Source organism: Dendrobates tinctorius, unplaced genomic scaffold, assembly GCF_039654945.1.
Source record: "Dendrobates tinctorius isolate UK_male_01 unplaced genomic scaffold, ASM3965494v1 ptg000126l, whole genome shotgun sequence".
NCBI classification, from domain to species: domain Eukaryota; kingdom Metazoa; phylum Chordata; class Amphibia; order Anura; family Dendrobatidae; genus Dendrobates; species Dendrobates tinctorius.
The window spans coordinates 9036825-9064399 of NW_027361794.1; the positions used below are offsets into that span (position 1 = coordinate 9036825).

The window sequence follows — 27575 nt, forward strand, 5'->3', positions numbered from 1 at the left end:
ACACCTAACGTTTTGGCATCATAATCTCATAATCTTTGAACATGTTATAAACATGCAAACCGTGACATATGGTAGTGTTTTGTTGTTGATTATTTGTGTTATGTGATATGTGTATCTAAATTAACTGTTTGTTTTGCAGAATTGTAAGAACATTGATGAAAACCTGATACCAATGGCAGACCTCTCAGATTTTCAAAGAGGCCAAATTGTTTGTGCTCGTATGGCAGGCGCTAGTGTAACAGAAAGTGCCCGAATGCTTGGCATGTCAAGAGGTACTGTCTCCAAAGTAATGACTGCGTTTGAAAAACGTCCGCAGCAAAGCACAGGTCTGACTGAGACCGTCGGACTCTAAAGCGAATTGTGAGAGAGGATCGCAAGACCACGGCTCCGAAAATCACTGCTGAGCGCAATGAACACATACAGAACCCAGTTTCCACGAAAACTGTTCGTCGGGATCTGCACAAATCTGGATTCCACCGAAGAGCTGCAATTAAAAAAACGCTGCTCTCAATGACAAATGTTTCAAAGTGTTTAAAGTGGTGTAGAAACCTCGAGCATTGGTACCTCGAGCAGTGGAAACGTGATATTCTCAGACGAATCATCGGTTACCCTATTTCCGACCTCTGTCCGAGTGTACGTTTGGAGACAGCCGAAAGAAGCATTCCATCCAGACCGCCTTCTCCCAACCGTAAAACATGGTGGTGGTTCTGTGATGATCTGGGGTACTATTTCGTGGAGATCCGCCGGGCCAATGATATCCCTTCTTGGAAGAATTAACAGCCGCGATTATTTAGGCATTTTGGGCGACCAAGTGCATCCTATGGTTCAAGCACTGTTCCCGGAGGGGAACGCCATTTTTCAGGATGATAATGCACCAATTCATACAGCTAGGATCGTTAAAGCACAAGGAACATTGTAATGAAGTTGAGCATCTCATCTGGCCCCCACAATCCCCAGACCTCAACATTATTGAGCATTTATGGTGGATTTTAGAGATTCAAGTTAGACGTCGATTTCCGCCACCATCGTCGCTCAAAGAACTGGAGGTTGTTTTAACTGAATAATGGGCTAAAATTCCTTTGGAAACAATTCACACCTTGTATGAATCCATGCCTTGGAGAATTGAGGCCGCAAAAGGTGGACCTACACCATATTAAACTAACTTTTGTTGATGTTTCCAGGTGTTTCCATTATTTTGTCCAACCCCTGTATGGGAGGCATGTACAATTGATACTGACATCATATGATTTAGTTATTCTCTCTTTTTGGCATAATATTTACAGTATATCTATATTTAGAGGGATAGCCTGGCAGCTTTAAGAAGTTCACTTTATACCAATTTTTGGTGACGGTGAAATATTATGGTATTGTTTACCTCCTACTGGGCATTTTTGTTATTTTAAATTATATTTTAATATACATCAATAAATTTTGTTTTTGAAAAGAATCATTTTGCTGGATCTCTCTTCTCGGTTACTTGATGATGTAAATCCATAGGTTGTTGCTTGAAACTATATACTTCGTAAGTTTATAAGCCACTCCAGTGTGAGGAATAGATAGTATGTGAAAATACAGTATGTACCACTCAGGGAACACTTAACTTCCAGAGATCATTTCCAAATTCTTACTAAATAATTGCACAGATCTCCCAGACATTATGGCTGCACATATCCCTAGTCTTTATGATATTGCACTCATTCCCTGACAGACCGCAGCATGGTCATTAGTTAGAAGCTGCTAATGATCTTTGGAGCAGGGAAGGTTTCCCTGAGTGGTATATATTGGGCCATCTGAAAACTGAGTTTAGTTTAGGACAAATTGTCTGCACTACTAATTGACAGCTGTTACAATACCAAACTAGGGCAGTCCCTATAGGAGAAAAAAAAACACAATTATACTGTATTTTCACATACTTTATATTCCTGACACTGGAGTGGCTTATAAACTTACAAAGTATATAGTGTGAAGTCTGGGATCTGCCAATATGTGGCTAGTTTTCTGACTGCTTCAGATAACATGATACATGATTTTAGGGTTTTCTTTGTCTAGTCTTGCTTGAATATAGCATAATATCACAGCAGAGGTATATAACAGCAAACTGTAAATAAATATCCGTACAGATGTGCTGTTAAATAGTGGACAATTGAAGATCGGTCGTTATATAACACAAAACGAGGATGTGGAGAACCACACAAATCACGACTACTAGATCCAAATATTACAACAAAGGATATACACTGACTGGCCACTTTATTAGGTACACCATGCTAGTAAGGGGTTGGACCCCCTTTTGCCTTCAGAACTGCCTCAATTCTTCGTGGCAGAGATTCAACAAGGTGCTGTAAGCATTCCTCAGAGATTTTGGACCATATTGACATGATGGCATCACACAGTTGGCGCAGATTTGTCGGCTGCACATCCCTGATGCGAATCTCCCGTTCCATCACATCCCAAAGATGCTCTATTGGATTGAGATCTGGTGACTGAGGAGGCCATTTGAGTACAGTAAACTCATTGTCATGTTCAAGAAACCAATCTGAGATGATTCGAGCTTTATGACATGGCGCATTATCCTGCTGAAAGTAGCCATCAGATGTTGGGTACATTGTGGTCATAAAGGGATGGACATGGTCAGCAACAATACTCAGGTAGGCTGTGGCATTGCAACGATGCTCAATTGGTACCAAGGGGCCCAAAGAGTGCCCAGAAAAAATTCCCCACACCATGACACCACCACCACCAGCCTGAACCGTTGATACAAGGCAGGATGGATCCATGCTTTCATGTTGTTTACGCCAAATTCTGACCCTACCATCCGAATGTCGCAGCAGAAATCGAGACTCATCAGACCAGGCAACGTTTTTCCAATCTTCTACTGTCCAATTTCGATGAGCTTGTGCAAATTGTAGCCTCAGTTTCCTGTTCTTAGCTGAGAGGAGTGGTACCCAGTGTGGTCTTCTGCTGCTGTAGCCCATCTGCCTCAAAGTTCGACGCACTGTGCGTTCAGAGATGCTCTTCTGCCTACCTTGGTTGTAACGGGTGGCAATTTGAGTCACTGTTGCCTTTCTATCAGCTCGAACCAGTCTGCCCATTCTCCTCTGACCTCTGGCATCAACATGGCATTTCCGGCCACAGAACTGCCGCTCACTGGATTTTTTTTCTTTTTCGGACCATTCTCTGTAAACCCTAGAGATGGTTGTGCGTGAAAATCCCAGTAGATCAGCAGTTTCTGAAATTCTCAGACCAGCCCTTCTGGCACCAACAATCATGCCACGTTCAAAGGCACTCAAATCACCTTTCTTCCCCATACTGATGCTCGGTTTGAACTGCAGGAGATTGTCTTGACCATGTCTACATGCCTAAATGCACTGAGTTGCCGCCATGTGATTGGCTGATTAGAAATTAAGTCTTAACACACAGTTGGACAGGTGTACCTAATAAAGTGGCCAGTGAGTGTACTTTATTGAGGAATGCGGACAGCACAGGAAAAGGGGGAGCATATGCAGGGGACAATAAAGTGCGACAGTGCAAAAAGGGCGTGACAAAGGGGCCTGGCTACAAAACGCGCGTCGGGGAGACACGCTGCAAGCCTGTCTGACCGCACTGGTGTCCACCTAGGTAATTAAGGCCTCTTTTTTCCTTTCCCCTGTCATGTTGTGGGAGCTCAATATGTGCTCTCTCCTGTGGGGGTTGTGCATTTCTTATATGTAGCTAACATTCCCTGGTCTGTGACTCTCCTGTGATACCATGTGGGGAGTGTATATTATGTCAGCCGTACCCTGAGACAGGTGATAATTGTATCACCTTATCATTCCATAACAGACTTATGGTCTAATTTTCCTATAGTTCTTATCATGGTTCCAATATGAAATTAAGAATGCATATATGACCGTTACCATAAATTATATTAATGTGGCACATGTTACTCAATTTCACAGTCGGTGTCTGCCTGCAGCCATTTACATATTGACACTACATTGTGGGATCTCAGTCAGGTTTAGCGCGCCTTTTTGCACTGTCGCACTTTATTGTCCCCTGCACATGCTCCCCCATTTTTCCTGTGCTGTCCGCATTCCTCAATGAAGTATATCCTTTGTTGTAATATTTGGATCTAGTAGTCGTGATTTGTGTGGTTCTCCACATCCTCGTTTTGCTTGAATATAGGTAAACTAGCTATGAACCCGTTCTACGCACGGGTGGCAAGCATTTTTATTAGTATACGGTCTCCCATCCTGGTATGTGCTGCCCCCCTCCTATCCTGGTATGCATGGCACCCCTCATCCCTATCCTGGTATGTATGGTACCCCTCATCCCTATCCTGGTATGCATGGTACCCCTCATCCCTATCTTGGTATGCATGGCACCCCCCATCCCTATCCTGGTATGCATGGAACCCCTCACCCCTATCCTGGTATGTATGGTACCCCTCATCCCTATCCTGCTATGCATGGCCCCCTCATCCCTATTCTGGTATGTATGGTCCCCTCCCAATCCTGGTATGCATGGCACCCCATTGCTCATCCTGGTATGCATGGTCCCCTCACCCTCCAATCCTGGTATGCATAGTATCCCCTCATCCCTATCCTGGTATGCATGGTATCCCCTCATCCCTATCCTGGTATGCATGGTACACCCTCATCCATATCCTAGTATTCATGGTTCCCTCACCCCACAATCCTGGTATGCATGGTACACCCTCATACCTATCATGGCATGCATGGTCCCCTCACCCCCACAATCCTAGTATGAATGGTCCCCTCAAACACCTATCCAGGTATGCATGGTCCCTCTCACCCCCCAATCCTGGAATGCATGGTCCCCTCACCCCTCAATCCTGGTATGCATGGTCCCGCTCACCCCGGAATCCTGGCATGCATGGTCCCCCTCACCCCTAATAAATTGCACACATAAAAAAAACAAAAACATTTATACTCACCTTTCTTCCCTATGCTCCAGCGCTGTCCTTTTCTGCCGGAGGCCGGGGGAGGAGTGTGGCTGGAGTTCACGCATGCCCATACCGCGCTGTCCGGCGCCATATTGCTGAAGACACACTGCAAATGTGTCTTCATTAAAATGGCGCCGGATAGCGCTATGCGCATGCGCGATTCCAACGTGCACTCCTGCCGCGGTCTCCGGTGAGAAGAGAAGCGCCGCGGCAACGCTCCTCTCGGACAGGTAAGTATGTAAGTATGGCGCCGGAGATCACGGTATGCATTCAGTGACTACGCGTACCGCTATCTCCGGCACCATACCGGTTACCTGTAAAGCTGGATGCCGTCTTCTGTCTGGAGCCAGACTGCGCAGGCGAGTTGCGCTTCTGCAGTCTATAAAGGCTTCGGACAGAGTGACGCTCCCAGCATTATATTATAGATATTAAATAGTCTTCTGATGAGTCGCCTTGGGTGAGGACAATGAAACCCATAAAAATGAGAGTCTTGGAGAGCAAGTGTGTATATGTCACCTCATGATATACACTGAAGCATGTGGTATATTAGTCCCCTTCTGACTAACCTTCAGGGGGTGAATTATGGGTATAGTTTTACATTGGGAATTAAGTTTAAGTTTTTTCCTTTTGTCAGCAAACATGAGGAATGACAAGAGGCCACCCCTATAAGAAGATCCAATTTTGGTTAAAACGATTCCAACATTCTGAACAGAAAACAAGGCTTCTCCCCTATGTGACAGCTCTGATGTTTATTAACAGTTGATTTCCAAGTAAATTATTTCCCACATTAAGAAAATGAAAAAGGCTTCTCCCCTGTGTGACCGCTCTGATGTCTAACAAGAAGCGCTTTCCGGCTAAAACATTTCCCACATTCTGAACAGGAAAAAGGTTTCTCCCCTGTGTGACTGCTCTGATGTCTAATAAGATGCTCTTTCCGGCTAAAACATTTCCCACATTCTGAACAGGAAAAAGGCTTCTCCCCTGTGTGGGTTCTCTGGTGGCTATCAAGATACTCTTTCCGGTTAAAACATTTCCCACATTCTGAACAGGAAAAAGGCTTCTCCCCTGTATGTGCTCTTTGGTGGTTATCAAGATACTCTTTCCGGTTAAAACATTTCCCACATTCTGAACAGGAAAAAGGTTTCTCCCCTGTGTGTGCTCTCTGGTGGATATCAAGATGCTCTTTCCGGTTAAAACATTTCCCACATTCTGAACAGGAAAAAGGTTTCTCCCCTGTGTGACTGCTCTGATGTCTAACAAGATGCTCTTTCCGGTTAAAACATTTCCCACATTCTGAACAGGAAAAAGGCTTCTCCCCTGTGTGTGCTCTCTGGTGGTTATCAAGATGCTCTTTCCGGGTAAAACATTTCTCACATTCTGAACAGGAAAAAGGCTTCTCCCCTGTGTGAATTCTCTGGTGCTTAACAAGATGCTCTTTCTGGTTAAAATAATTCCCACATTCTGAACATGAAAAAGGCTTCTCCCCTCTGTGCATTCTCTGGTGGTTATCAAGATTTGTTTTCCAATTAAAACATTTCCCACATTCTGAACATGAAAAAGGCTTCTCACCTGTGTGTGTTCTTTGATGTATAAAAACATCTGATTTCCGGTAAAAACACTTTCCACATTCTGAACATGCAAAAGGCCTCTCCCCTGTGTGGGTTCTCTGGTGCTTAACCAAATCTGGTTTCTGTGTAAAACATTTCCCACATTCTGAACAGGAAAAAGGCTTCTCCCCTGTATGAGTTCTCTGGTGGCTATCAAGAATCGATTTCCGGTTAAAACATTTCCCACATTCTGAACAGGAAAAAGGTTTCTCCCCTGTGTGAGTTCTCTGGTGTCTATCAAGATGCGCTTTCCGGTTAAAACATTTTCCACATTCTGAACAGGAAAAAGGCTTCTCCCCTGTGTGAATTCTCTGGTGCTTAATAAAATACGATTTCCATGTAAAATATTTCCCACATTCTGAACATGAAAATGACTTCTTTGCTTTAGGAGCAGTTTGTTTTTTAATGCCTCTTTTGCGACTTTGATTTTCCTTAGTAGTCGGTAATGAGTCAGAAGAGGAGACCTGTTCCATAGGCTCAGATGACAGATTGGTGTTGTGAATGGATGATGGTATATCTGGAGTAATAGCAATCACTTCAGTTGTATCTTGAAGGATCTCAAGATCGTCAGATTTAAAAATTAAAGATGTCATCTGTCCCTCTGATATCCTGGTACAGTAATCTGCTAAGATAAAAAAAAATATTTTTAATAATACATCCTTGAGTTTTATATTTTTGAACATTTATACTTAAACTGTCCATAAAAATGGCAAGATATGTAAAAAACTTTATTTACAAAGACAATGACAGTTCACAGTCTAATAGAAAACCTTGTTGGATGAACGAGTAGTGTGTGGTGTTCAACTGTTCGTTCATTCTGCCTCCCAAATATAGAATTATAAGAAACCAAACAATGTTATGTAGGCAAAAATAATACCAATTCTCATCTCACAAAAAAACAGTTCCCATTCAGGTCCATCACCTGTCGATGGAAAAACAAAGGTTCCCACACTATTAGTGGCTCAAAGCCTGTTTGTCACTGTCACGTGTGTCTGGACGCAGCGAGTACCGCAAGGCGAACCCATGACACGTGTGACCCTGGATACACCGTCTCCAGTAGGGCGAATTTAAATAATAAACCATGCAGCTGGATACACCGCCTCCAACTGGCGAATTTAGGTAATACACGTTATATATACAGTGGTCTGGAAACCCCGCCTCCAGTAAGGCGAATTTAAATAATAAAGGGGAAACCTGGGTAACAATAACAATGGTGGGCCCTGCGATAGGGAATAGGGACGTGCAGACCTCCTGTACTCCCCTGAGCCAGTGTCCCTGCACTCCTAACGTTCCCTATGCTGGTTCTGCACCGGGCAACGCACGCGTACCTCAAACCCTGACTCGCCCTGCACCTAAACCCTCACTAGGGAATTGGTCGGTGCGGAAACTAATCCCACCACTGCACTAAACACACATAAGGGAAAATGACAATACAGGGGGAACACCACTTAGCTTTGCTCTGTTGCGTACGCTCCTAGCAACAGAGCCCACCACCTGCGTGCATCTTCTCCTCCAACCGGATCCATCACCACAACCGGATCCATCACCCCAGTGCAGCCATGGAGCAGAGTCCACCACCAGTTGCAGCTGCCCAGCAAACAGAGTCCCAAAGATGAGTCCAGCTTCTGCCAAAAAGTCCAGCATGCTTGAGTCCAACTTTTCTGCCAATAAGTCCAGCATGCTTGAGTCCAGTTTTCAGCAACCAAGTCCAGCATGCTGAGTGCAACTCTCACCACAGTCGCCACTCCACCAAGCCATGCAAGCACCTCCTGCTGACACCATAAACTGCGACTCCACCACGCCATGCCAGCCCTTCCTGCAGACCCCATCATTGGACTCCACCAATCCATGCCAGCACTCCATGCAGACTCCATAGCTGCCACTCGTCCCCTCTGGCTGGGCTGCCCAGGACTCCTGTTCAGCTCCATCTTTCACCCAGGCTTACTTGTGACTGAATACCTATCACCAACAGTGATTGAACACACCTGATACTCTTTTATAGAGCCTCACACCAGATTTGTAATACGTGCACATTAAAACTAAAGAACTAAAGTGCGATACCACTCACCACCACCGGGGCAACTTAGAATGAACGACACCACGTGTAATAATTCTAATGGCCACCGGGGGGCAATCAACCCACTTTGGCACCAAGACAAAGGAAAAAAAGTTCACTTTGTCCATTTACTTGTCAGATCCACCTTGGATCATGACACTGTTGAAAAGCAACAGGGTTTCTAGAAACTAATCCAGCAAAATCCGCTCTCATTTCTCAGCCTTGCAGTGTGCTCAAACAACATTTAGGATCCCTGTATTTAGCAATACTATAGTGAGAAGAATCCACTGAATTTGCAGTCTGTGTCTCCTGGAGCACAATCTGGGCACTATGTTTTGGGTAATAAAATGGCAAATGTGTTATCTTCACTCTCCAACATCCACTGCGTGTTAATTTCCGGAAAGTGGCCGTGGAGTCAAATATTCAGTTCTCCTATAGATTATAACTCTCAGTGAATTAATTTATAAAATGGAATCACTTTATGGGGATTTCGACTATTCTGGTTTTCTGTCATTTAGTTACTTTAGGGATTCTGCATATGGTGTGTCCAATCTCATCTAGGATCTGTTCCTGTTGTCCAGCTGGAGTAATCTGCTCCCTACTTCAGCCAATTGGAAAGTACCACACCCTACTATATCTCAAAGCATATGGCAGGAATCTGCCAGATAAAGCGATGTTCTTCTCTGGTTCAGTCCTCTGTGTTCAGCTTGCGGCTTGTGTATTTGTTTCCTGCTGTGACCGTGGCCCGTTTATTGACTACTCTTGTGTCTTCTGATTGTGTATTCTGTCTCTGACCAAGCTACCTGACTATTCTTCTTGACATGTAATACCACAGAATAGCAGGTAACACCATGGTCACAGCCTAGGGGCCCCAGTGTAGGTCCAGATCCATGTAAGGGTGTTTAACCCCTTAACCCGCAAGTGTGGTTTGAACGTTAATGACCGGGCCAATTTTTCCAATTCTGACCACTGTCCCTTTATGTCATAACTCTGGAACGCTTCCATGAATCCCGGTGATTCTGACATTGTTTTCTCGTGACATATTGTACTTCATGTTAGTGGTAAAATTTCATTGATATAACTTGCGTTTATTTGTGAAAAAAAACGGAAATTTGGCGAAAATTTTGGAAATGTTTGCAATTTTCCAACTTTTTATTTTCATGCTCTTAAATCACAGAGATATGGCACACAAAATACTTAATAAGTAACATTTCCCACATGTCTAATTTACATCAGCACAATTTTGGAACCAACTTTTTTTTCGTTAGGAAGTTATAAGGGTTAAAAGTTGACCAGCGATTTCTCATTTTTACAACACCGTTTTTTTAGGGACCACATCACATTTGAAGTCACTTTGAGAGGTCTATATGATAGAAAATACACAAAAGTGACTCCATCCTAAAAACTGCACCCCTCAAGGTGCTCAAAACCACATTTAAGAAGTTTATTAACCCTTCAGGTGCTTCACAGGAATTTCTTGAATGTTTAAAAAAAAATGAACATTTAACTTTTTTCACAAAAAAATTACTTCAGGTCCATTTTGTTATTTTACCAAGGGTGACAGGAGAAATTGGACCCCAAAATTTATTGTGCAATTTGTCCTCAGTACGCTGATACCTGATATGTGTGGGGGGAACTACTGTTGCAGCACATGACAGAGCTTGGAAAGGGAAGGAGCGCCGTTTGACTTTTTCAGCGCAAAATTGGCTGGAATTGAGATCGGACGCCATGTCGCATTTGGAGACGCCTTGATGTGCCTAAACAATGGAAACCCCCCACAAATGGTCCCATTTTGGAAACTATACCACCCAAGGAACTTATCGAGATGTGTGGTGAGAACTTTGAACCCCCAAGGGCTTCAGAGAAGTTTATAACGTACAGCCGTAAAATTAAAAAATCATATATTTTTCCACAAAAATCATATTTTCACCCCCAATTTTTATTTTCCCAAGGGAAACAGGACCCCAAAAGTTATTGTGCAATTTGTCCTGAGCACACTGATACCTCATATGTGGGAGGAAACTACTGTATGGACACACTTTGGGGCTTGGAAGGGAAGTAGTAACGTTTTGGAATGCAGACTTGAATGGTCTGCTGGTGTCATGTCACGTTTGGAGAGCCCCTGATGTGCCTAAACAGTTGAAACCCCCACAAGTGACCCCATTTTGGAAACTAGACCCCCCCAAGGAACTTATCTAGATGTGCGGTGAGCACTTTGACCCTCCAAGTGCTTGACAGAAGTTTATAACGTAGAGCCATAAAATAAAAAATAATCATTTTTTTTCCACAAAAATGATCTTTTTGCCCCTAATTTTTTATTTTCCCAAGGGTAACAGGAGAAATTATACCCCATAAGTTGTTGTCCAATTTGTCCTGAGTAGGCTGATACCCCATATGTGGGGGCAAACCACTGTTTGAGCACATGGCAGAGCTTGGAAGGGAAGGAGCACCGTTTGACTTTTTCAACGCAGAATTGGCTAGAATTGAGATCAGACGCCATGTCGAGTTTGGAGAGCCCCTGATGTGCCCAAACAGTGGAAACCCCCCAATTCTAACTCCAACCCTAACCCCAACACACCCCTATCCCTAATCTCAACCCTAACCCTAGCCCTAACGGGAAAACGGAAATAAATATATTTTTTTAATATTATTATTTTTCCCTAACTAAGGGGGAGATAATGGGGGGTTTGATTTACTATTGATGGCGGGGTTTTTTTGTTTGGCAGCTGTCACATGCTAAAAGACACTTTTTATTGCAAAAAATAGTTTTTGCATCACCACATTTGGAGAGCTATAATTTTTCCATATTTTGACCCACAGAGTCATGTGAGATCTTATTTTTTGTGGGAAGATTTGACATTTTTATTGGTACCATTTTCAGGCACATGACATTTTTTGATCGCTTTCTATTCCGATTTTTGGGAGGCAGAATGAACAGAAAACAGTAATTTGTGAATTTCTTTTGGGGGGGTGTTTACACCGTGTGTTGAGTGGCGAGAGTGGACCCTCTGGGTCACGGCACCGAAGCTCCCAGGGACGAGCTGACCAGGTGGTGCCGACCCCTATACAGGGACCGTTAGGAGCAGGCCAGAGGGAGTTGAATACCGCGACAGCTTATACCAAGAGGGACGGCTCGTGTGAACGAGATTGCCTAACCGGGCCTGGGGAAATGAGGCTAGCAAGTTGGAGGCTAAGACAGGTGGAAAGGAATACGGATGTGGAGGTGCAGGAGACTAAGCTGGAGGACACACCAAGCAGGGATCAGGGGCAACCGGAGGCAGGGGCGATCGCAGTCAGGAGCGACCGGAGCCAGGAGTGACCGGAGTCAGGAGCGACCGGAGTCAGGGGCGACCGGAGTCAGGGGCGACCGGAGTCAGAGCGACCGGAGTCAGGAGCGACCAGAGTCAGGGGCGACTGGAGTCAGAACAACTGAAGTCAGAGAGCGTCAGGACGGGGCCAGAGTACCGTACAGGATGCACTCGATAATCAGGTGCCTCCATGAGGGAGGAGCCGCCTGATATACCCTGTGCTGGAGCTTGATTAGAGATCGCTCCCCCGGGATGGTGCAGAAGGAGTTAAGGGGAGAGAGGAGGGCGGGCCCGCGGCCTAGGGCGCATGCCCAGGACAGGAGCAAGACAAGGAGGATTAGCATGCTGAATCCCCTGGGCTGCTGGACGGAAGGCTGAGGACGCAGCGCGGCGGCAGGAGGAGAGAGCGGGGAGTCAGGAGGAGATCCTGGGAGCAGCAGCAGGGGGAGCGGGGCCCGGCATGACAGTGCGTGCTGATACCGACCTGACAGCCGGCGCCGGTATGACAGAGAGCGCCGGCAACGGCCTGACAGGCGGCGCCGGCATGACAGTACCCCCCTTTTACGTCTCCCCCTCCGGAGATTGGCCAAGAATCTGTCTATGATGCATGGAGCATCAACATTCTCTTGAGGTTCCCATAACCTCTCCTCAGGACCGAAACCCTTCCAATCGATGAGGAAGCAGGTCTTACCCCTAACCTTTTTCATGGCCAAAATATCTTTCACTTCAAAGACGTCATCTGCCCCTAGTGGCTGAGGAGCACCAGGGGAGCAAGGCAAAACTGGTTGAGGATGACTGGTTTCAGGAGCGAGACATGGAAGGCGTTAGGGACCCGGAGTGAAGCAGGCAGCCTCAATTTATAGGTCACGTTGTTAATGCATCCAAGAATCTCAAAGGGGCCAATGTACCGGGGACGCAGCTTGTAGGAAGGGATTTTCAAGCGGATATGTTTGGTCGACAGCCAGACTTTGTCTCTAGGACGGTATGGTGGAAGATCCCTCCGCCTCTTGTTGGCATGTCTCTTCATCCGGAGTGCAGCCTGTACGAGAGCCTCCTTGGTCTTCCTCCAGACTTGGGCAAATTCTTGGGAGAGTGCATCGGCAGCAGGAACGCCAAAGGATGAAGATATAGGAAGAGGTACACCTGGGTTCTAACCATAGACGACAAAAAAACGGGGATCAGGTGGTAGATTCGTTAGAATGGTTATTATGGGTGAACTCTGCCCAGGGAAGGAGATCTACCCAATTATCTTGATGTGCATTAGTGAAGTTGCATAGGTAGGAGGTCAAAACTTGGTTGACTCGTTCGACTTGCCCGTTGGTCTGTGGGTGATATGCTGAAGAGAAATCCAGAGATATGCCCAAGAGTTTACAGAGCGCTCTCCAGAAGCGGGAGGTAAACTGTACCCCGCGATCAGACACGATCCGTTGAGGGAGCCCATGCAGTCTGAAAATTTGATGAATGAAGATCTTGGCCAATTCAGGGGCCGTGGGTAAGCCACGCAATGGAGCGAAATGAGCCATCTTGGAAAATCTATCTACTACCACCAAAATAGTTGTGCATTCGGAGGAGCGAGGTAGATCAGTAACAAAATCCATGGCGATATGTTGCCATGGAGCTTCGGGGACAGGCAACGGATGTAGGAGGCCGGAGTGACAACTGGAATCCGGAACTTGTCAACTTCTTCCAACCGAATGAAGTTGCCAGCCGCACCCGAGTCCACATACGCCTCCACAGATCTACGCTCCCGACCTAGGATAATCAATGCTGAGACAGTAAGGGGTAGAGAGGAAACAGAGTTACCTAGGGAGGCCTCTCCTACCTGGCCTAGGCGGAGGAGTTTCCCGGTCTCTCTGGACAGGAACGTAGAAAGTGATTGGTTCCACCACAATAGAGGCATATCCCTTGCGCAAGTCTCTCCCTGCGCCGCAGCTCAGACAACTTCACGTGGTCCACCTGCATGGGCTCCGGGGCAGCACTACTGGGAGGCTTGGTGGGACATGGACTAAATACCGGATTAAACCTAGAGGGCCCTCTCTCCCTGACCGACTCGCGGGAGCGTTCCTGGAACCGTAGATCAATACGTGTGGCCAGGTACAAAAGGTCCTCTAATGCAGTGGGGGTGTCCCTACCAGCAAGCTCGTCTTTGATTTTACTCGAAAGACCCCTCCAAAAGGCCCCTACCAAAGCCTCATTATTCCATCCCAGCTCCGAGGAAAGTGTTCTAAAATGAATGGCATACTGTCCCACTGTATGAGTTCCCTGACGGACTCAGTGGTGGAAGCAAAGCGCCTTGGTTCATCAAAAACTCGGCGGAAGGTGTCCATGAAGTTTTGTATGGTGGACACAACTGGGTCATCCCGCTCCCATAGGGGATTCACCCACGCCAAGGCCTCCCCATCGAGATGGGACACGATAAATGCCACCTTGGCACGATCAGACGGGTACTGCTGGGGCAAAAGCTCGAAATGTAAGCGGCATTGGTTGAGGAACCCCCGACACAATTTAGGATTCCTGTTATACCTATGAGGCTTACCCAAATGTGGCGGCCGGCGAGGGACTGAGTCACGAGACGGGGCAGAGGCCCCGGCAGAGGACTGAAGGGAAAGTAAACGATCATCAACTGAAACCATATAACTAAGGCTATAGGACTGAGTATCACGCTGCTGCGCGAGCTCCTCCTGGAGTCCCGCCAGCAGGGGGGCACTCCCGGGATCGGAGGTTTGCATGGCGGACAATCGGGTGTCCATGGATTTCATAAAGGCCATAATCCAGGTTTGGTTTTCCCGCAAAAAGAGTAATTCTTTTTGGGTCGCGGCCGAGGCACCAGCGGGGTCCATGGCCTAATTATACTGTCATGAGTGGCAAGAGTGGACCCTCTGGGTCACGGCACCGAAGCTCCCAGGGGCGAGCTGACCAGGTGGTGCCGACCCCTATACAAGGACCGTTAGGAGCATGCTAGAGGGAGTCGAATACCGCGACAGCTGATAGCAAGATGGACGGCTCCGTGTGAACGAGATTGCCTAACCGGGCCAGGGGAAATGAGGCTAGCAAGGTGGAGGCTAAGACAGGCGGAAAGGAATACAGATGTGGAGGTGCAGAGGACTAAGCTGGAGGACACACCAAGCAGGGATCAGGGGCAACCGGAGACAGGGGCGACCAGAGTGAGAGCGACCGGAGTCAGGAGTAACCAGAGTCAGGAGCGACCAGAGTCAGAGCGACCAGAGTCAGAGCAACCAGAGTCAGAGCGACCAGAGTCAGGACGACTGAAGTCAGAGAGCGTCAGGACGGGGCCAGAGTACCGTACAGGATGCACACGATAATCAGGCGCCTCCATGAGGGAGGAGCCGCCTGATATACCCTGTGCTGGAGCTTGATTAGAGATCGCTCCACCGGGAGGGTGCAGAAGGAGTTAAGGGGAGAGAGGAGCGTGCGCCTGCGGCCTAAGGCGCATGCCCAGGACAGGAGCAAGAAAGGGAGGAGGATTAGCATGCTGGATCCCCTGGGCTGCTGGACGGAAGGCTGAGGACGCAGCGCGGCGGCAGGAGTGGTGAGCCGATCCTGGGAGCAGCAGCAGAGGGCGCGGGGCCCGGCATGACAGTGTGTGTCGGGACCGACCTGACAGCCGGCGCCGGCATGACAGGGAGCGCCGGCACCGGCCTGACAGGCGGCGCCGACATGACACACCGTTCCGCGTGTGGTAAAATTGATAAAGTGGTTTTATTCTTCGGGTCAGTACGCTTACAGCGATACCTCATTTATATTATTTTTTTATGTTTTGGTGCCTTTATACAATAAAAACAATTTTATATAAAAAATAATTATTTTTGCATCGCTTTATTCTGCGAGCTTTAACTTTTTTGTTTTTGCTGATGATGCTGTATGGTGGCTCATTTTTTGTGGGACAAGATGTCATTTTCAGCGGTACCATGTTCATTTACATCTGTCTTTTTGATCACGTATTATTGCACTTTTTGTTTGGTGGTATGATGATAAAGCATTGTTTTTTGCCTTGATTTTATTTTTAAGGAGTTCTCTAGCAGGGTTAACTAGTGGGACAGTCTTATAGGGCAGGTCGTTATGGACGCAGCAATAGTAAATGTGTATTGTTATTGTTTTGTTATTTACAAAAAAATAAGACTTTATCAGGGAATTTTTTTTTAAATTTATTTAGGAATTTTTTAAAAATTATTTTTACACTTTTTTTTTTACTTTATTACATTGTCCCGGGGGGACATTACTATATGTTACTGCACTGTGTCTGATCAGCGATCTGACAGGCAGTGCAGGATGCTTCTCTGCAGGGAGGAGGCCCTTGGAACAACGCAAGCATATTGCGTTGTTCCGAGGGTCTCAGGGAAGCACGCAGGGAGCCCCCTCCTTGCACGATTCTTCCCTATGCCCCTGGAACACTGAGATCATGTTTGATCGCAGTGTGCTGGGGGTTAATGTGCTGGGAGTGGTCCGTGATCGCTCCTGGCACATAGTGCCGGGTGTCAGCTGTGGTAATCAGCTGACACCCGTCCGCGATTAGCGGCGCATCCCCCGTGAGTGCCGCTGATCGATAATGACGTACTGTCCAGTCCTTGGGAGTTAAGTCCTAGGGCACATGGACGGGATAGTGTGTCATCTGTCAAAAAGGGGTTAAGGACAATGAGCAAGCCAATCCTTGGGATATGGAAAGCAGAGAAGATAGTGCCTAGCATGTTCATGGTGGCCATCTTTTGAGTTGCCAGGTGACCACAGTGCTCCCAATACATTGTGTCTGCAAACTATTCCAGCAAGATCTGCATTCAAATAGGTAAATGGCGCTCCTTTCCTTCTGAATACTGCCATGTGCTGAGACAGTAGTGTACAATCGTATATAGGGTATTGTGCGAAGTTGGAAAATAATTTGTAAGATCCATTTGTTTTCTATTATCCTTTGTGAATAATTCCAAAGTTATCACCACATAAAGTGACACACGACAGATATTAAAAATGGGGCCTGATTAGGAACACAAAACTGGCTGTGGGAAGAGGTTAAATCGAGTATTTTGGCCACTACTGTAGTCAAAAACTGTGACTATAGACAATAACACATCTACTGAAATGATCAAATTCAACAGTCTTCATCAGTAATAAATGAGTAACTAGTGGTGAAACCTCTCTGGGGTAATTAGCGTATGGGGCTCGGTGACTTCACAATCTAAACTATTGTGAGGGCTAATATTTTCTGTCAGATGAGTTTCAAGAAGAAATATTACACATTTAAAAGAGAACTGTGTATAATAATGCAGAGCTGAGATGTCTTAAAGGGAACCTGTCAGCAGGATTGTGCACAGTAACCTACAGACACTGTCAGGTCGGTGCCGTTATACTGATTACAATGATACCTGGTGATGAAATCCGTCTTGTGGTTGTTGTTTAATCTGTAGTTGTAGTTTTTAGTTAATGAGATTCTCATGCTTCGTGGTGGTGCTGTGGGCGGCCTGTGGGCGGGGCTTTGTGGTGCTCCGATTACATATTCATCTGTATTGGCTTATGGCAGGTCACTGATCCCTCAGTGACCTGCCCCCATTTTTACATAATGCATAATGTTGATATTATTGTTGATAATACCTATACTATTGTGTCTATTGTGAGACTTAGAAAAAAAATACATCCAGCAAAATGTCACCAGTGGTGGCGGCGCCTGCGCAGTAGCATCTATAAGTAAGAGATAGAGGATACTGGACAGGCGCCGCCGGAGTCATTTTGCTGGATGTAGTTTTTTTTTCTAAGCCTCACAATATCCACAATATTATAGGCATTATCAACAATATCAACACTATTATATGTATTACGTAAAATAGGGGCCAGGTCACTGAAGGATCAATGTCCTGTCATAAGCCAATACAGGCGAATATTTAAGCAGGACACCAGATAAAACCCGCCCACAGCTCTACTCACAGCCCCACCCACAGCCACACCCCAGAACACGAGAATCTCATTAACTGAAAACTACAAATACAAATTAAACAACAACCACAAGACAGATTTCATCACCTGGTATCATTGTAATCAATATAACGGCGCCGACCTGACACTGTCAGTAGGTTACTGTGCACAATCCTGCTGACAGGTTCACTTTAAATTTAGATCTCGGGCATTTGAAAAAGGCGATGGAGAGTTCTTTTTAACACTATCATGGAGTTACAGACTCATAAGTGAGGCAGATCCCACCACAATCAAACTGTCATACAGAATGAACAGGTAAAAAAAGACATAGGATAAAAAAAAAATGTTTTATTCCCAACAACTACGTATGTATGAGGGGAGAACTCCAACAGTAAACCGGAGTTGCACTCATTTATGGTGGACCATTGGAGCTACTATGAGTCCTGGCCAGAAGAGTAAAGAAAGTATTAGCGCCCCTCATTTCAGGAGAGATTGTGCACTAATCTGAATTCCTTAGGATCGAAAACAATGTAATTTATGATATGGAGGGATTCCATGAAACCAGGGCTAGAGCCATGCCAACATATCTCCTGCAAGTGTGAATAAATGTATATTACAGCCATCAGCCACGCTCCGCTTTCTCTTACTGGCCTATCATAATACTTTTCATTAAGTGATTTTCTAACTTGTCAGCATAATCTACGTACGCTGTCATTGGGCTGGATGGGAAAATATAAATTTATACATTGACTTATTATTTATTATTTTTAATGTATTATGTCCTTTGTCTATATATAAAATGACTCAAAGATGGACGAAGTAGATTTATTTCCGAAACGCGCGTCGGGGCGCGTTTAAATACATTTCACACAGCGTTAATTGGCTTACAGGTATTTTATACACTGCACTCTGTTCATTGTGATCATGTTGCACATTTTTTAGTGGGATCTCATGCTTGCACAGTTGCACTTTAGCACCTTGAGCACATATTGCTTTTACATATTTGATCATATTTTTTGTGTCACTTGATTAATTACCTGGTTCATTAATTAAGCCTTATGTTATGGACTGGTTTTTCTGTATTACATACATATATTGCTAATGTGGTTGTACATGTTACTTCTTTTTTATGCACTTACAGTGGGGCAAAAAAGTATTTAGTAAGTCAGCAATAGTGCAAGTTCCACCACTTAAAAAGATGAGAGGTGTCTGTAATTTACATCATAGGTAGACCTCAACTATGGGAGACAAACTGAGAAAAAAAAAATCCAGAAAATCACATTGTCTGTTTTTTTTTCATTTTATTTGCATATTATGGTGGAAAATAAGTATTTGGTCAGAAACAAGCAATCAAGATTTCTGGCTCTCACAGACCTGTAACTTCTTCTTTAAGAGTCTCCTCTTTCCTCCACTCATTACCTGTAGTAATGGCACCTGTTTAAACTTGTTATCAGTATAAAAAGACACCTGTGCACACCCTCAAACAGTCTGACTCCAAACTCCACTATGGTGAATACCAAAGAGCTGTCAAAGGACACCAGAAACAAAATTGTAGCCCTGCACCAGGCTGGGAAGACTGAATCTGCAATAGCCAACCAGCTTGGAGTGAAGAAATCAACTGTGGGAGCAATAATTAGAAAATGGAAGACATACAAGACCACTGATAATCTCCCTCGATCTGGTGCTCCACGCAAAATCCCAGCCCGTGGGGTCAGAATGATCACAAGAACGGTGAGCAAAAATCCCAGAACCACGCGGGGGGACCTAGTGAATGAACTGCAGAGAGCTGGGACCAATGTAACAAGGCCTACCATAAGTAACACACTACGCCACCATGGACTCAGATCCTGCAATACCAGACGTGTCCCACTGCTTAAGCCTGTACATGTCCGGGCCCGTCTGAAGTTTGCTAGAGAGCATTTGGATGATCCAGAGGAGTTTTGGGAGAATGTCCTATGGTCTGATGAAACCAAACTGGAACTGTTTGGTAGAAACACAACTTGTCGTGTTTGGAGGAAAAAGAATACTGAGTTGCATCCATCAAACACCATACCTACTGTAAAGCATGGTGGTGGAAACATCATGCTTTGGGGCTGTTTCTCTGCAAAGGGGCCAGGACGACTGATCCGGGTACATGAAAGAATGAATGGGGCCATGTATCGTGAGATTTTGAGTGCAAACCTCCTTCCATCAGCAAGGGCATTGAAGATGAAACGTGGCTGGGTCTTTCAACATGACAATGATCCAAAGCACACCGCCAGGGCAACGAAGGAGTGGCTTCGTAAGAAGCATTTCAAGGTCCTGGAGTGGCCTAGCCAGTCTCCAGATCTCAACCCTATAGAAAACCTTTGGAGGGAGTTGAAAGTCCGTGTTGCCAAGCGAAAAGCCAAAAACATCACTGCTCTAGAGGAGATCTGCATGGAGGAATGGGCCAACATACCAACAACAGTGTGTGGCAACCTTGTGAAGACTTACAGAAAACGTTTGACCTCTGTCATTGCCAACAAAGGATATATCACAAAGTATTGAGATGAAATTTTGTTTCTGACCAAATACTTATTTTCCACCATAATATGCTAATAAAATGAAAAAAAAAACAGACAATGTGATTTTCTGGATTTTTTTTTCTCAGTTTGTCTCCCATAGTTGAGGTCTACCTATGATGTAAATTACAGACGCCTCTCATCTTTTTAAGTGGTGGAACTTGCACTATTGCTGACTGACTAAATACTTTTTTGCCCCACTGTATATGCTGTGCCAATACTTTAATAAAGGCACTTTTTAATACTTAAGCATTGTGGTCCTGATCATTCATCATTATATATATATATATATATTTTATATATATTTTTTATATATTTGTTTATTTTAATATATAAGGGATTTTATTTCCATCCATCTTTGAGACATTTTACTTTTACATACATCGGATGGTCTGCCATCCTTTTTCAAGGGGGATTGGTTCAAACATAGTTTTGAGACAATATATATTATCATACATATGTTTATAAATTATTCAAATATATTGTGAGTTTGAATTCTCTTTCCTTTGTTTATTTTCTTTGTCTATATATGTATATTATATAATTGAATAGGTATGAAACATTGTTTTATTTCTTATTAATATGTACTAATATGCAGTATTATTATTCGTCTTATTGTTATCCCTTTTATTGTTTAAGCATTATGGCTTTTTAAAGCATGGACCTTACACCTCTGATTGCGGTACGTGCGTGTGGCAGTGGGGTGCTGTGGTCTCTGTGTGCTGCCACGACTTCAGGTATCCTGGAAACAACTCCCTTGTTCCCCGGGTGCTTGACGCGTCGGACATAGTCCCCGCCTCAATTCCCGCCCTGCGTGCGTCACACAACGCTCCCGCTGCTTTTGATGCCAAGGACGCTCTCCTCTGTGCTTAGGACGCTGCATCACATACTGTATTTGTGTGAGCGACGTACCTTCCTTCCCTGCGCATTCAGCTATTGCTGAATATACAGTTTTATTTCCAGGTATGCGCAGTGAGAAGTTGGTCTCATATTATTCTGGCTACGTCATGCAGCTTGTCAAACACATCTCTTCACTTTCATTGGTAGTTCATTTAACACCCATCCTGTTGATTGGCTTTTTTATATATTGTGGTGTAGTGACCACTGTGTCCGCTAGCGGGCGCTGTGTGGGTGGTCCAGGACAGGCGTATAAGCATTTCCAGTGTACTGATAGGAATAGGATGCTAAATGATCGTAATGTATCTCAAGGTGGGTGGCCTTGAGATGAAGACTTGTGTATGTGCTGATCAGCAGTGATACTGCTGAGGTTCCGTGTCAATGTCTTAGGGAAGTCTTCAGGTAGCTAGAGAGATGGGCGTGACCAGCTACCTTCAAATCCACCCAGGGGTGTGTCTGAAAACGCTGGTAGTAAAAGACTATGTGAGTGTGAAGGACCTGTGATGAGGTCATAGCTATGAGATGGGGCTTCCTGCCTGACAGCACGTGAATGCTGTGCTAAATGGCTGCAAGTGTCTGACAGTTCCCAGGGAGAGGGAATGAACGTCTGCAGTGAGCTGAAGCAGCCATGAGGTAACCCTGACGGAGTGAGATATCTGTGAGGCTGAAGAGCCTGAGAACTGGACATTGCGTAACCTGTGTGAGTACAGGATTGTTACAGAACCACTCAGCACCCAGAATATGTTGTGCAGTTATATGTATATATAATAGGTTCCATGTGAGATGCATGTCCCTAATGTATCAGCAGTGTCCGCCCTCCCCCCACCTTTGTAATTCCCACAGTAAACATCCGCGGGCTCCGGCCACCTGCGGCTTTTGTAATGCATGTCTGGCCTGACGCCTGTCTATTGGCCGGCCCTCTGTATCTGTGTGATATATTCTGTGTCCTGTGAGTAAAGTGTTGTCAGACTGGAAATACATGGAGAAGCAGTGATCTTTTATATGCGCCCATGCACTCAGAGGAATTCCAGGCAGCATCCTTCATTCAGACTCCAGCTAACGCAGAGCGGACCTCCGAAAACACGGGGTGGTACTGAAAGAGGTACCCCAGCTTGGAATACCCCATTACAAGGATAAACAGAGTGAAGCTCTGTCATAAACGCTATGCTGAATATATGAACTTTATGCTGCTAGTCATGGTTTATGATGCCTGAATAAACCGCATGGACTGTTATTGTTTTATGAAAAACCCGTGACGGATCTGATTATTTGGCTGCCAAGTGAGTGTCCCCAACCTTGAATGACAGCGCTACCTTACAATTGGTGGAGAATGCTATGGGCAGTGTTGTAGCCTTGTTGCTAGGAGCAACAGAAGAGGACTTCAAAATTCGGTTGCTAAGGGCAATGGTTTCCAAAAGCACATGGTGCAGTTCTGGCAACGCTGAGCCAGGAGGGCTGACGGTCTTGAAAGCCGTGTGATATACTGACCGGGGTCAGTGGAAAAGACTTATAGGACACCTCTGCGGTAGAGGGGTCCAAGAACCTGCACGGCCAGCAGGTGACGGTTGTGAAAACCGAGTGATATGCTGACCGGGGTCAGAGAAAGAGACTGTGGATTGTGATAGGGTGCCTCTGTGGATAAGAGGTACCCGAGGACCTGTGTAGCCGACACAGGTAACGGACAGGTGTTCGTGTTGTACTGACTGGGGTCAGTGAGAAAGACTGTGTACCTGGAGGGTTCAGTGAGCAAGGTCCTGGAGGGTCAGTGTTGGGAGGTTCTGGGAGAAGAATCGGATCGCTGGAGCACGTGTGACCTTGGACCTGGTGAGGCGTGAGTGTTGGGCAGTCTCAGGCGGAGACGGATGTCCGGAAGAGCACCCGCTGAGCCCCTAGACCTAGTGAGGCCGGTGTGTTGGGAGACCCTGGGAGGAGGGTCGGCTCCCTGAATAGCACCCAGAGCGCCCTGTGTGTTGGACGGTTTCCAGAGAGGAGACGGACGTCCTGAAGAGCACACAGACAGGACACGTGAGTTTTGTGTTGCATGTGTTTTTTTTCTTTTCCCTTTCAAGTCAGTCTGCGGTGGCTCAGTGGGGGTCAGGAAGGTGACAAGCGGCTTGCTGTAACTCGGCGGGGTTACGAAGGTGACAAGCGGCTTGCTGTAACTCGGCGGGGTTACGAAGAGGACAAGCGGCTTCCTGTAACTCGGTGGGGTTACGAAGGTGACACCAGCAGCTGTGTGTGAACAGCAGCCGGAGGTGTCGGAGATCGGTGACAGCAGGAGCTGTGGTAGTGCCAACAAGGACTTGTGTGGTATTGTTAAAGAGACATAAACTGTGTTGTGTGAACTGTGGTCTAAGAAGACCTGTAGAACGGACATGGGAAAATCCCGAAAGGGGGCGGTGGCCCAAATCGGGGTGGTAGCCCAAAAGGGGGTGGAGTCCCAGAGGGGGCGGCGACCCAAATTGGAGTGGTAACCCAAAAAGGGGTGGAGTCCCGGGGGGGCGGCAACCCAAATCGTGGTGGTTCAGGAAATGGCAGCACTGGTTGCCTCAGTGGGTATGTCTGGGGAACCGCAGTGTGTGTGTATAACTTTTGAAGAATCGGGGACAGTCTTTCCAGATAATGAGGTGTGTACCGTGATGTTGCACCGAGAAGGAGTCTCTGGACGGTTGAACTCAAAGAGTCAGGTGACTCTGACAGGAACTCTCTCTCGCTTTCTCGAGAGAAACGTCAGGGTTCGCTGTAAACACGGGGTCACGGTGGACTATGCAGTAGACAGAGTAATGTTTGAGGGCACCGAAGGTGGTGAGTGCCAAGGGGGCGGGATACCACGTGACTTAGTGTATGCCTTGGAGAGGGGCCGGGACTTTGTTTTGTTTGATGACGTATGGTCGGACGATGGAGACGTTTCGACTGTGGGGACAGCAGACACTGAGACGGTGATGCCTCCTAAAGTGGACAGGTCAGAGGTAGAGCTGACCAGAAGAAGAGGTACATCTGCCGAACTTACGGACCTAATGTCTCGTGACATGATGGATGGTGACCTGACTGACGAGACAACTGGGGTAAAAACACGGTTAGACGGTAACGGTACGCTTCACTCGGCTGATGGGACAGACCCAGTGGTACCCTTTGACAATATAATTAAAGAGGTAGTGGTGCGACACATGCTGGCCAAAACAGAACAAGATCATGAGATACAGTTAATAGAAGAAACAGTGGAAGAACATCTCAAACAAGAAAGAGTCCTGAGACAAATAGCCGAGCACAGGGTGGAGGGGCTCGAGAAAGAAGTCTTGGAGCTCAGAGGTCACCTGTCCACCTGGCAAAGTGTGAACAAGACCCTTAGGGAAGAGATGGACGAACTCAGAGGAGTAGTAAAAGGTCTTCTGCGGTAGAAGAGCTTGGAAGAAGACTTACAGCCGCCGAGCACGAGTGATAACAAGACGGAACTGCCAGAACCCATCTTGGCAAAGGGTCGTGAAGGGATAAAAACTCATGAAGTTTGTGAGCTAAGAAATGAAGAAGACAGTCACCCGGTCGGGTCAACTGTAGTGAGGGAAGTGTCCGTGGTAAAGCCAGAGCCTTATGTCCAGGAAGAGAGAAAGACCACGACCTTCAAATCTGTGATCGTGGTACCCGAAGATATGCAAGAAGCCTGTGCTGAGGAAGGTGTGCATGAGGCTTTCAAAGAGGCGGTCAAGGCGTGTAAGGTGCACTGGGCACCTGAGACTCGGCAATTGGTGATAATATCAGCCAGGGAAGATACAGCAAACCGGGTAGCTGTTCTAAAAGAGATGCTTTTGCAATGTCTCCACGTCAAACAGCTGGTCAGGCGGAGTAATAAGAAAGCTGCTCGACGCCTAGAGTTAGCAAGGGAGGTTATGGATCGGCTGGGTTTGCGGAAAGATGTAGTTCCGGTACCCAAAGGTCGGATTGGGAGAATCATTGGAAGATTCAGGAAGGTAATGCAAGACCTTGCAAATATCTACGGTGTGGTGAGGGTGAGGATCCCTCCTGATGATGAAGACCAGGTATCCAGTGAAGAGGGTAGGATCCCCATCATGGTGGTTGGCTCCGTGGAAAGCCTGAGAAACTTTCGGATGCTATTGGTGTATCGAGTGGGGTACATGCAAGAGATTGAGCAGTTGAGGCTGGACCGTCGGCGGATCAATAAAGAGGTACGGAACACCAGGTGGCGGCCACCTTCAACCCAAGATGTAAGGACCCGAAGGGTTTCTCCAAGTAGTGACATGGCAGATGGCTGAAGAATGTCAGCAAGTGGCAGGTCGACGGGCTGTACGAGGCTGAGAGACCTTAGTTCCTGTGAGACGCTGAATGGGTCAGACTCAGGCCAGACAGTAGGCTCGATTAAGACTTATGACCGCACCAACCGGGAGAGCCGGTCTGTGAGAGAAAGGAGTGTGGTGACTAAACAGTGTCTGATGACGCAGACAGACTGTGACTGGAGGGCCAAAGATCATGGCCGATATTCAGACTGCTGGGGAAGGGGAGGCCTAACGTAGAGATGAGGACGGAGACGGTTCTCTCGACCTGTGGGGCAAGGTGTAATGAGAACCCGGTCTCGAGATCCCGGGGTAATGTTGTGTGTTCAACCTCACAAGTTTGATCAGAGGGGGGAGGTATGTGGTGTAGTGACCACTGTGTCCGCTAGGGGGCGCTGTGTGGGTGGTCCAGGACAGGCGTATAAGCATTTCCAGTGTCCTGATAGGAGTAGGATGTTGAATGATCGTAATGTATCTCAAGGTGGGTGGCCTTGAGATGAAGAATTGTGTATGTGTTGATCAGCAGAGATACTGCTGAGGTTCCATGTCAGTGTCTTAGGAAGTCTTCAGGTAGCTAGAGAGACAGGCGAGGCCAGCTACCTACAAATCCACCCAGGGGTGTGTCTGAAAACGCTGGCAGTAAAAGACTATGAGTGTGAAGGACCTATGATGAGGTCATAGCCATGTGACCGGGTGGGCGTGACTACGGACCATATAAGGTGGCCAGAGTAGGTCACATGGGTGAATGCTTGGACCTGGTTGGTCCGTTGTGGAAGGTCCCCCTGGGAGATGGGGCTTCCTGTCTGACAGCACGTGAATGCTATGTTTAATGGCTGCAAGCGTCTGACAGTTCCCAGGGAGAGTGAATGAACGTCTGCAGTGAGCTGAAGCAGCCATGAGGTAACCCTGATGGGGTGAGATATCTGTGAGGCTGAAGAGCCTGAGTACTGGACATTGCGTAACCTGTGTGACCACAGGGATAACAGAGGGAAGCTCTGTCATGAACGCTATGCTGATTATATGAACTTTATGTTGCTGGTCATGGTTTATGATGCCTGAATAAACCGCATGGACTGTTATTGCTTTATGGAAAACCCGTGCCGGATCTGATTATTTGGCTACCAAGCGAGTATCCCCAACCTTGAATGACAGCGCTACCTTACAATATATATATCATCCTCTCTCCTACTTGCGCCACCCCCTGACGAAGGCAGCGTTCCAAAACGCGCGTTGTGGAGGGCGCCCGTCCAGGACCATATCATTTTGTAAGTTACATATCATTAACCCTTGGTACTATATATTTATTTATGCCTCTGGATACATCTATTCCCTGGTCATACAGTGTATGATGTGGATACACTGACACCTGGTGGTGTTTTTTGCACTTCGCACTTTATTTTTGTCTTATCTCTTGGATTTTCCAATACACAGTTGTGGTATAGGCACTTTTGAGATATTTGTTTACACATTGTATGCACTTTATATGGGATTTTTCCCTTTTTGAGATCTGTGCACTTTATATTGGATGTTTTTTCGGTAAAAATTTTTTTTTAACATATATCTATAGACACTTTTTTCCCTTATATGATTATCCACATCATTTTATTATATGCAAACTGGATAGTTGCGCTCTGGATCAGCATACAGAAATTTCACTTCTATTGTTACATCTGACATTTATTCTACATTATTTTAATCTGTAATACTAATAAAAACATCTTTTAAACAGTATATATTATATGGACTGTGGGTCGTTTTTTTTCTTTGGTTTTATGTTAGATTGATTTCCGATTGTCCAGTTGCTCATAATTGTCCAGTTTTTTGGTCAGCAAATTTACCCATTGTGGTTCTTGAGGCGTGATACTATATTGACTCCACCGATATATTTTAGCCTATTTGTGCTCCAATATATGGTTCCCTTATTTGTTGTTTTTGTCATTTGGCTTTGTAGTTTACAGACCTGGGCAGGTAACAGTCAGCGTCTTCTTATTTCAGATGATAGTTGGATCTGCCA

General features: G+C 46.0%; 2 protein-coding genes across 4 annotated transcripts in view; both read right to left on the reverse strand.

Moving 5' to 3' along the window:
• Positions 1-27575, reverse strand: part of LOC141047344 (uncharacterized) — a 549461-nt gene that overhangs the window by 387298 nt on the left and 134588 nt on the right. The window lies entirely within an intron of this gene.
• LOC141047302 (uncharacterized) overlaps positions 5680-27575 on the reverse strand; it is a 36169-nt gene continuing 14273 nt past the window's right edge. For 2 of the 3 annotated variants that reach the window (XM_073542357.1, XM_073542358.1), the window contains exon 7: positions 5680-7177. In XM_073542357.1, the coding sequence (XP_073398458.1) occupies positions 5733-7177 (1445 nt within the window). In that variant the 3' untranslated portion in view covers positions 5680-5732. The remainder of the gene's footprint in view (positions 7178-27575) is intronic. The other variant, XM_073542359.1, reaches the window with a different exon arrangement.